At 38.6% G+C, this 11573-nt stretch overlaps 1 protein-coding gene across 2 annotated transcripts; it reads right to left on the bottom strand.

The window, feature by feature from the left end:
- Positions 1-519: 519 nt before the first annotated feature.
- LOC139712532 (nudC domain-containing protein 2-like) lies at positions 520-8142 on the bottom strand. 2 transcript variants are annotated; one of them, XM_071624346.1, is made up of 6 exons: positions 8015-8142; positions 6708-6924; positions 5783-5831; positions 4979-5130; positions 4285-4411; positions 520-1428 (listed from the first exon to the last, which is right to left on the bottom strand). In XM_071624346.1, exons 2-5 carry the CDS (start codon positions 6888-6890, stop codon positions 4334-4336), a joined length of 462 nt encoding a protein of 153 aa, XP_071480447.1. In that variant the 5' UTR covers positions 6891-6924; positions 8015-8142; the 3' UTR covers positions 520-1428; positions 4285-4333. The 2 variants fall into 2 exon arrangements, with proteins under 2 accessions (XP_071480447.1, XP_071480448.1); XM_071624347.1 differs by lacking the exon at positions 4285-4411.
- Positions 8143-11573: the final 3431 nt, after the last annotated feature.

The following is an 11573-nucleotide window of genomic DNA, read 5'->3' as shown; positions in this document are numbered from 1 at the left end:
TCCATGAATGTTGGTATGAAATACATAAGCCATCTTCAATCAATCAATTTCTTGCATCTCTCAATCTCCTTTGATAGGCATACATCTGTATTTCCAGGAATGGAATTGTCAAATATACAAGGAGTTCATTACAACCACCTGCATGTTATATAATTATGTATACTCAGCCAATTCCATGAGGAGCGCAGCAATACTGCAGAAACAGTCTATTCATATTACCGTCATCATCCCACAAGTGGCAAAATGCAACAATATCTCAGTGTCACAGACTTTGCATACACTTTTCATCAAGGTAATCTGGATTCTTAATAACACAAATCAAATTATGTGGGAATACAGGTTATCATACCCTTGGAGGTAAATATGTAAATATTTAAATGTACGCTGTGAATGCACCATGAACACAACCAAAAGTATCTATTTTTAAGAATCTTTTCATGATGCCATTCATGAAATTACTCCACAGCACTGAATCATTCTTTAAATGTCTCCATTCTTTTTTCATTACATCATGCACATCCATAAAGATAACTTGAAGTATGAAGATTTCATTCCAGAAAACTTTTGAAGTGATTCAATCAACTTCATCAAGGCAGAGTACAACCATACACTTAACTAATACTGAAGTGTCTGTAATTTAAACATCCAAGTTGCAAGCAACATTTTTAAGAAACTGTGATTACCAACTGTAATGACAACAGTGGTAGTAAACACAATTATCTAGGGTCTCACATCTTTTTTGCAATCTCTGCACTATGTGGGGAAAAGTAAAGGGCTCCAAGTAGGGAGTAGCTACTGGAATACAACATGTAGGAGAGTCAAGCCATATGAATATTCTGATCTGTTTGTTTGTTTGTTTGTTTTTTCCCCTCCATATTTGTGGTACACTTAGTGAAACAGGGCCAAGAAATTTACAATTTCTAGGAAACAGAGTTTACTTTTGAAGCTCAGTGTTCCATGGCAAATTTCAAATATCATCTCTTAGTGGCAGGATGTGAACACTACACAAGGAGTCATTTTAAAATTGTAATACTGTAATTTTCCAGCAATTTCCACAGAGATGTCTCACAAAAGAAGGCTCCATCTTTCTGTGGGGCCTCTCTGACTAGACAGCTTGATGACAGGGTAGCACAGTCATGAAACACCAATAAAGCATTCAATGACGCAAACACACAAGCAACGTTTTTCACACTTTTTTTTTGTATGCTGCAAACATCTCATCCAGTCTCGCATCTTTTTTTTTTATGAGTTGACATGGAAGAGAGGGGAAGGGAATGCTCTCATTAAGGATTTCCATCTCACAGACGATGTTGAGAAACCAGGAGGCACTCGTCTCTTCATTGATGATGTCGAGTCTTCCAAAAACTGGACGAGTGCTTCTTTCCCCGTCTGATCCAAGAGACCACATCAAGAGTACTGGTCAACAAACTGCAAGAAACAAATAGGGAATCAAAAGTCTACAATGGATGTGTACAATTTTCATTGTGAAATTGTTATACAAAGAAACCTTGCCATAAAGAGGTCAGACATAGCAAAACTCTCTCATTACAGGGAGATATTGCAGGTCCTAAAGCCCACTGCACACTACACAACTCACGACTATACGACCTTTCGATGACCATGAGACCACGTCGTACGACCTGGCAACGCACACTATACGATCAGACTACACAACTAAGCTTACGACCATTCTGGCTTCAGTACATTTTGCCAATGAGTATAGAAGCGCACACAGTGCGCATTGTATGCGCTTCTATACTCTTTACATAATACTGTATCATGAGTGGCTGAAAGCCCATGACCAGTCGTGGAAATTCAACATGTCAAATCTCTACGACTGGCACTAGGACCCAGTTGCACTACAGGACTCTGGCAAGGCTAGTGACAGCACACTTCGGGTCTTAAGGTGATACGACCGGTTGGATTGTACAGTGTGCAGCGGGCTTAACTCTTTTACTCTTTTAACTCTTAACTTCTTTGCTTTTGTAGCCTAATATAGTGAGAAATCTGATAAAAACAAGGTAACTGCCAAAGTTTTTAGGTCCACATTACAACAAGATTCCCCTGCTTTGGAAGAATCAAAGCCTTGAGAGTGAGAATCTGTCATAAAAATAAATAACGGCATTGTTTACAATGGAAATTCTAACATATGAAACATGTACACAATGCTTATGCTGCAAGTGAAGCTTTCATTCTCATTTCAATACATCCAAGCCTGGTATTGTGCCAGGTGATAACATTAGAGTCATCCTTGCATGAGTCAATTGAACGTGTGAGAAAGTTTTTGAGTTTATACATAATATTTAACTGAAAGTTTCACTTAATCTCAGTCAAGGATTCTTTGGCCACATGTATGACTTCTACAAGACGTTGAAAATGAGGCTGACTTAGTTCATGTAAGTCACATTGATAACTTCAGTCAGTCAAAACTTGCTTTTGGTGGGATGCAGAGGAGTGATCAAATCAAATTAGATAATGAAAACAACTACTTTCACAGAAATAACATACTAATATCTAAAATGAAAAAAAAAAGACACATATAGCATTAATATGAAGAGTTTGTTCGCAAAAACCGATACGTCCATATTTGCCAAATGGAGATATTTGCGATTAAAGGTCAAGAAAAATAAAGAGAATAATAAGAAAATTTTTGCTTCTTTTGACTATAACTTCAAAAATGTACCTTTATATGTAGTGACGAATATATTATTTAAAAGGTATTATTTGGTACTTTATGACAGAGACCGTACTTCAAAATCTTCAAAAATGGACGGTTTTTGCGAACAAACTCTTCGTGTTTCAAGCTCAGGCAGATAAAATCTATCAGAAAGCAAAAATTTAAGCGATCAGCATGACAAAAGTGAATTGCCAATTGCTGCGGAGATGGTCTGCAAGTCAAATTGTGGGAGATTTGCAATGGGATGTTCATGTGACTGTTTGGCAGCATCATGTTCAAAGAAATACGTCATTACAATTTGACTTAATCTTTCTAGGTCTTTTTTTTTTTTAACCAGCAGCAGCACTTTCTTAGTATGAAGTAGTACACAGTGGAAACTCAGCATAAAGAGGTCTTTGGGGCTGGAAGGATTGGTCATAATATCAGGTATTTTCTATGTCAGCTGGGAAAAAAAAAAATGTTAACAAAACACAGATATTTGTTCCAATGATTCTAATGAAAATAGGTTGTTGTACCATGAATTTTACCTAATTAGGTCGATATACATGCATGTTTCCATGTTTGTGCAGTACATAGTGCCAACTCAGAGTCTTGACAGTAATACTGAAGAAGTATGTAGACAAGAGAAGACACTGCTTTCATCAACACATAAAATAGTGGTACATCACTTTGAAATGCCTTTGTTTAGTTTAAAGGGGATGGCTAGTAACCAAACAGTGGGAATCAGTGGGAATGATAGGGGATGATTGTTCCAATCCTGGTGGGATTCATTTAAGAGTACATTATATATCTACTGTTGTGTGAAAATTATTTGCTTCAGAATGATCTCATATTCAAGTAATGTGCAGATTAATGCCCCGTCACTGACCAGGCACTACACATTACTTGAATATGAGACCATTCTGAAGCAAATAATTTTCACACAACAGTAGATATATAATGTACTCTTAAATGAATCCCACAAGGATTGGAACAATCACCCTCCAGCATTCCCACTGATTCCCACTGATCAGTTACTAGCCATCTCCTTTAATGCTCTGTACAGTCAAGAGGCATACCCATTATTGTAGTCACCAGTACATTGAAATAAACTATAAGCCATCCCCTCAGTTGATGCAGTTCTAGTTATATCAGAGGTACGCAGCGCCTGTTAATATTGGGAGGATTTCTATTTAAAATCCAACAATTGAATTTATGAGCTCCATCATAATTCTTGCACTCATCATCGATATCACACTGTCCACTCCGATGGATTCATATCATGTCTGCTCACAGGAAAGTATACTTGTAAGTTGTGATATCATTACACTCGGTAAAGAGCTGGTATTACTATAACAGCAGTCATAATTGCATCACACTGCCGACTTAGCATGCTGACTTATGTTGCTGAGCATAGAGATGTCGAACTTCTTCAGCTATGATACCAAGCACAGAAGTGGGTATTAAAGTGATGTTGTGTAACAAGCAAAACTGGTATAACAGGAAATAATAAATACATTTTGGTCATGTTCTCACTGAAAAGATGAATGAAAGAGAGCATGCTAATAATCTGGAATGGGAAGTATTTCAAGGATAAAAAAATCCCCAAAGTGGGAAAACACTCTAACCTTCAGCTACAAGGCAGAATTATATCTGTCCCCCCACCAGGATGCCTAGCTAGTCAGCGTCGAACTTGGGACCCCCTCCAGAATAATTGCCCGATATATCCGCATTGCTGAAGTCAAACCCTGGGTGCTGTGGAAGGGGTAGAAATCACATATTGTCCATTTGAAACACATAACCTAAACTGTGTACCTCTGGGCGTGATTCTGAATACATTCAAACCCCCCCCCCCAAATCCCATAAGGTAATTCATACACTGTAAATAATTTGTGCCATATACATCCCAGTCAAAAATTCTGGCATGTTCTATTGATACTGGCAGCTGCCAGATGTAACCATGACAAGCCAGTGATAAAGATACATTCATAGCTTTTGGACCCATATTCAACATTTTGTATCAACAACATACTAAAATTATCTTCTTCATGGTTTTCAATTTTTACATGCATGCAAATTTATCAACTAAATATCCACATCAACAATGACCCCCCCCCCCCAATTCATTATGTATACCTGGATGACCATCAATGCAAACAGATCTGCCTCTTGCTTCTCTGATGCTTCTTAATCAAGAAAACTTTTTTAGAGAGACAACATTTTTTTCAACATGGGATACTATGCTGAGGCTCTTCTATTTGCAGGAATTGGTACGCATCATATGGCATAAATACAAATGTGCACACATTCTGGAGAACACACCTGATATTGGAACCTCTGCAACGTCAGTTTCTTCTCCATCCTGTCAAAGGTCATGGGGTCAGCCTCATATTGACCTTTCAGCAGCGACTTCCAGCAGTTCTCAGCATGTCGATGGGACTTCACCAGGACCAACCTCACCAACTTTCTGTCCTCTGAATTGGCCAATGAAAACCAAGTTTGATAGAAGTTGACAGACAGACAGACAGACAGACAGACAGACATAACACAACTGCACTGGTCACTACAGGAGAGTAGAAGTGATCACAATAACAGCTGCCGTTGAATGCTCGCACTCCTATCAAAAATTTGATAAATAGAACAACTTATTTGATCTCCACAAGTAGTCAACAGGGAATCTTACAATTTCTCATGACTCACTGTGTTCTGCCGATATGGCTTCATCGCATGCAAACAAACTTCATTGTTCACAGCCTTCTATAACGATTTGTATTCCCATTGCATACAGGAGATATCTCCCACATCTCTTCTAGCATTCTTATCATGGTACATACATAGATGTTATGGCTGAAATATTATGTGTTAGCAAATGTTCTGAGACCTTTGCCCTTGACCTTTGACCTTACATCCCACCACTATATCTTTTGTACCCATGAATCATTTCGCAGTGCGGCGTTTTATACAGAAACATTCCGATGGACATACAGTTGAAGAAAGAGGAGACCCAAACACTTCAAACTTCCAGCCCCCTTTTGGGTGGAGGCATACAATTGTTCATGTTCACAAAAAGGGGTGTAGGTTTCATTTACAAAATGACGTTACACGGAACAGATGAGCATGACTTACCCAAACTCCACAGGCACTCATCTGGAATGACCTTATCATACAGAGTCCCCTGTTTTGAGATGGGGAAAAATGTGTGTAAGTTATGACATTACTTTTTTTTTTAATCATTCTTATAGGGTCAGCATTAAAACAGTTTCAGCCATTTCTTGGATGCAAGCTTAACAGTAGCATCACCCACAGTAAGGACTAAATCATTGTAAGTATTTTGTGCCATGGACTTTTGTGCAAATTATGGAGACCTAGCATGAGAACGTAATGACAACCACGCCAATAATTGGGGGAGAGATTAGAAAATGTACAGAGGTACTCTCCTCCTGAAAATGAAGCAATCAAAGTTTAATAAAGAAAGTTGTCCAGCATAAAATATCAAATGTGCCACAACCTCTACTAATTACAGTATTGTAAAAAACAATGCCACCTGTAAAGAAAATAGGCTGCTGATCCTTATAATTGCATAGATTCATGCTTTCAAGAAATGCAATGTGATTCTCTTTGAGGGGAGCAATGATAAAAAGACGACCATCTTGTAGTGCCACTGAAGATGGCCTCACATGGGGATGTAAAGAGAAACTCCCATTGCTGATTGTGGCTAAGCATCAACCACTCCCTTCTCTACACTTAAAAATAATGATGTGCTTTTTGATATACGTGTAAATGACTGGAAACAGCAGAACAATGTGTACTAGACATTGCAAACTATTGAGTTTACTAGGTATCAAATTGATAGACATTATCTCAATTTTGGAAATGCCTTTCGTCATTCTCCAGTATATGAAATAATAACTCTTAGTAGATTGTAAATTTGCATAATCCTGATCATAGTGCTGCTGTATTTGTTATCACTCTGCCTTTAACACAATAATTGCACATGGTATTTCCTCCTACTTGTTTGCCAAGAAATCAATCACACCATGAGTAAACTTACTTGAATGTTGACATTGGCAACAGAGACAGAGAGGCTGGTGATCCCAAAGTTGGCCTTGACTTCCTTTGACCTTGTGCCCTCAGGTACGTTGATCTCAACCACCACTTCATCCACAGTTTGGTACCACAAGCCCCATGGTGTTAGGCAGGGGACAACCCCACTCTTCTCATCAAAGTTTGACATTGATTCTCCCAGGAATGTCTAGGGTGGATGGAACCTATGAAGAGATTTACATGTGAAAAAAAGAGAGAAAAAAAAATGAATAGATAAGCTTAAGTGATCAATGTAAAATCTACTTCTGGTTCCCCTGAGATGTTCATGATACATGTTCCCCTCATGATCATGATACATAGCATGCATGCACAGTCGTGTGGGTTTTTCTGTTGCGTCACTAACACACAATCATAAATGCGCAAAAAAAAAAAAAAAATTGATACGTAGCTGGTAAATTTAAAAAAAGAAAAGAAAAAAAAGATCGTTCTGGAAGGAAAGGACAAAGGGTCTTCTCAGTTCTTCCTTGTGGAAGACATGAAAACTTAACTTAAAAATGTTTAACTTTAGAACATATACTGTGTTTACATACCAGAGATTGAAAAAGATGTTAGATGGTGGTCTTTTTTATGATAAATGTGTATATTAAAGACCATGAAGAAATAGAGCTATAATTTAGAGTGGGACCTACACTAGATTTGATGATCTACATTATGGACAAGAGACATAACGCAGCAGTCTGTGCATCTACAATAAAAGAATCAAAAGCAAAGCAATAATCTTAAACAAATAGTAAAATCATCAGAGTATCATATCACATCAAGACAATAATACATGAATAGACACTATTCTATGATTGCCTTGATTGAGCAACTTCACATCACAGACACACTCCCACATCATTCACATATCCATACTCAGCACATTGTCTACAGTTGTCAGTATCCAGATCCTGACCAGGCCAGGGCAGTGGGATAAATTGTGAACTGAACATTACAACCCCAATGTACACAGGCCCCACAACCCCAGGGGGCAGAATTTCGCTAAAACGCCAACCATATTCTCTGATCTCCGAGTAGAATTCTATTTTGCCGATCCACCTTAGTGTCACTAAATATAACGCAATTTCAGGAGATGTACGTGCCCACGCACCCAATTTCATGTTGTTAGTTTGCATGAGTTTTAGTAGCTGTGCTGAGCTGAGCCGGCCGTAGGCGTAGCCGCTTGTTTCGACACTGGCTGAGCTTCTCCTACGCAATTCAAGGTGCAAACATAACTGATTTCATAATCTACAGCGGCTGATATGGACAATTTACCTGAAATTTTCCCCTCTCAGAAGCACCAACTCATCAAAAAGGTCCAATTAGGAAAACGGCATGAGTACAAGGCTTGGTTTTGTTACGAACCGCGGTCGTCATACGCGTCTCGACGCTCGGCTCCACCACCACCGGTACTGGTAGTACGGTGTTTTCCCGTCGCGTCGGCTCTCGGGAACCCCCGCGAGCTGGCTGCACATGTAGTGATGGCGCTCTTTATCATAGGCTCCGCAGCAAACTTTGTGAGCGACATTTTTAGCTGACAGCTGTAGTGTAGGTACTCTAAAGGTAGATGACTTTTTAAACACTATTGTTATTAGGCCTACATTGTACTGTAACCTCTTGTGTAAAATGCAAGTCACTCCATATCCAAATTGACTCTATTGATAGAGTGAAATGAAAAATACAGCAGAGTAGAAGTTCCATCAGAATAGTATGTCTATAACGTGTCATATTACAAAACAGTGATCACTGTCACAACCACAACCAGGTTATCCAATGTATGAACTACAGAACTCTTCCAGGTATCGGGGAAAACATTTATATAAAAGATGGCTCCCATACTTGTTGAGAGTTGAAACAACCTAGCAATAAGGACCTTCAGGTAAAGGTTTGTATACCTCTTATAGTTGCTAGATGGGTAAAATGTGCACAAATTTCACACGCATACTCTCTAAATAAAAATCGAGTGAAAATATCCACTCTTAAAGGAGTGAATTAAAAAAAAGAGTGAATTTAGAGTGAAATTGGAGTGAATTTTGAGTAAATATTTTCATTTTCACTCATTTTGGAGTGACCTCAAGGATCACTCGAAGATTTTGGAGTGATCCCTGAGGTCACTCTAAAACGAGTGAAAATGAACATTTTCACTCAAAATTCACTCCAATCTCACTTTAAATTCACTCTTTTTTAAATTCACTCCTTTAAGAGTGGATATTTTCACTTGATTTTTTTAAGAGAGTAGGCGCCTACTTATGGACAAGAAATCAATACAGCAAATAGAGAGTTAAGAGTTACCATGGACCAACCCCACTTCACTTTGAAAAGAAACAAAAAATCAACTAAGAATTGCGTCTCGTGAAAAAAGAAAGTAGGGCCTATACTGTAATAAGTTCCGCCTAGTAGGCCTACCTTTTTGGTTATATCTCATGTCCGAGTATAATAATATGGTATAAACGCAACTACACACCTCAATCGGCCAGGGAAGTAGACGGGCATGAAACTGAAAAAGAAAATGCTGTTGATCGAATCTCTAACTTGACACATTTTAATGAGACTGTGGAGGCACTTATGCTTAGGCATAGATACACGTTGAAATAAAATTCCCCTGGGGGCGCTGTGGCATAGTGGATAAGACTCTCGACTCCCAGTCGGAGGACCCGAGTTCGATTCCCGCCCAGTGCTTACGTCCTTGGACAAGATGTTTTGACCCGCAATGTCCCATTCGACCCAGGTGTATAAATGGGTACCTGGCAACGCTGGGGTAATAATAATGGCAGGGCCCTCTGGTAGAGCAGTGGAAACACTGAAGAGGCTACCCTGGATAAATAAGACCTTATTATCATAGATTATTTCGTAGCAGATAATAAGGCCTACTCAACTACGGCAATTATCATCCCACTGGCGTTCCTCAGTTGATATTTTTGACTATATGTCGTGTTTTTTTACTAAATAAAATATTCAGCCTGAAGCCTTTTTCAAAGGCTATAGTCCGCTGCGACGAATCAACGAACAATGTAACAGAATCCCTCTCCAAGCATGAATAGGTAAAGTTCATGAACTTTAAGCAATAAATCTGTTTCAAAATGTTGTTATCAATAAACGTCAGCCAATCTCTTCTAAGTATATCTCTATATAGATAGGCCTATGACATTCCACAATATTTTCCTATATATTGCTAATTTTAATCTTTTTCTTGAAACCTAACCTAATCAGCTCGCTGCATGGCAGAAGGACATGTTCACTAAACGTCAAGAAATGATGACACTGATCGGTGTATAATACGAAATATGATTAAGATTTTCTTTACTGAGAAGTATATTGGTCTGTCATGTGATCAAAATGTAAGTAGGGCCCTATATTATGTTCATACAGTAACTGTGTGCATGCATCGCTGAGGATTTAATTTCAATGTATTTCAATCACAGTTATCTTCCTTGTCTTCAAACTTTAAAGGACAAGTCCACCTTCATAGGCCTATGCATGTGGATTGTGTGAATGCAGCAATATTAGCAGAACACATCAGAGAAAGTTTTGGGAAAATTGGACGATCTGTTCAAAAGTAATGGATTTTTTTTTAAAGTATCTGCGCAGTCATTGCTGGATGACAAGACTATACTACAGTGAATGGTGTCACATGCGTACATTTCTTCGTCTTGTCAGTGACGTATTATGTTAGAGGGTAATATTATTCACCCTGCCTTCTAAAAGAGGCAAGTCAGGCGTTCTTTCATTATGCGAGAAAAGTAAATATATGTTGAATTTTCTTTACATTTTCTTTATATTGTTCTACACATGTGACATCACAAGCTCTAGTAGTCTTCTTATCCAGCAGTGCCCGAACAAAAACTTCAGAAATTCATAACTTTTGAACAGATTTTCCTCAAACTCTCAGTGTGTTCTATTAATATTGCTGCATTCACTCAATCCACATGTCTATGAAGGTGGAATTGTCCTTTAAAGATTTCACCGTAGTCATGGTAGTATTGGCTAAACTTTTGTGTATTTTTTTCCTTCATGTACATGTGCTTGTTGGATCCCCCTTTCATCTCGCTCTTATTCAAAATTTCCCTATCTCCTCAATTCGTCGTTTGTTTTGGGGATATTTTTTCATCTATTATACTCGAAATCTCTCTGGTGCACATCAGGTGACATGATTTTCAAAGTGCAGAGATATGCTTGATTATTCAGACGTGTGAAGGTTATAGTATGAGTTGTTTTACTTATAGGGAGCCAGTGGAGGTATTTCGACGATGGGGTCACACTGTTTCCGGGGTTTAAATATCTTAATCAATGTCTCCTTCGTTGTCTGTTTCTTCTTCTTCAATTATGCGTGTTGTTTCTTTTTCCCCTTCAGCTCTTCTTTTTTTTTTTCTTCGATCTATTTTCTTCAATTTTCTAAGGAGTCATGCCCCTATTACAATAACTTTACTGCTTCAAATACTTCTAAGAGTATCAATACATCCGTGACTATTTGAACCCGGCACTGTTAGCTCCGTGTCGTTGCTATCACAAAGGCTCAATCAAGCATAGATCCCACCGTGACTGATAGGCCCTACTGTGCGGTGATACCAAGAGATCAGTCAGTCGTATCCTCTTCAACGATCCCGTCAGAGAAAACAGAAAAAGAAAGGAAACAAAAACACATTCGAGTGCGTTAAGACAACTTCTCTAAAACTCCTTCCAACCGGGACCATTGTGTCGATCGCTTCTGTTTTGCCCTGCATATAACGTCGCGAAAGATAGGGCAACCGTGACGGATGAAAAAGAGACGAACCTATTATAGATTTCTATAGGGTCTAAACTGTTGCACTCTGCGCCTTTGAGGGCCACCGAGGGT

Source organism: Diadema antillarum, unplaced genomic scaffold, assembly GCF_040938485.1.
Source record: "Diadema antillarum isolate AM-2024a unplaced genomic scaffold, OU_Dant_1.0 seq00001817_RagTag, whole genome shotgun sequence".
NCBI classification, from domain to species: Eukaryota; Metazoa; Echinodermata; class Echinoidea; order Diadematoida; family Diadematidae; genus Diadema; species Diadema antillarum.
Note: the sequence above shows the minus strand (reverse complement) of the source record. Positions and strands in the feature narration are given on the sequence as shown.

What these genes read in the sequence shown, in the direction of transcription:
- LOC139712532 (XM_071624346.1), bottom strand. Translation starts at nt 6,890, where the DNA reads ATGTCAAACTTTGATGAGAAGAGTGGGGTTGTCCCCTGCCTAACACCA. An exon ending in TGAGTGCCTGTGGAGTTTGG is followed by an intron (nt 5,131 to 5,782) that starts GTAAGTCATGCT and finishes TGGCCAATTCAG; the next exon opens with AGGACAGAAAGTTGGTGAGG. An exon ending in TGCAGAGGTTCCAATATCAG is followed by an intron (nt 4,412 to 4,978) that starts GTGTGTTCTCCA and finishes CCCCTTCCACAG; the next exon opens with CACCCAGGGTTTGACTTCAG.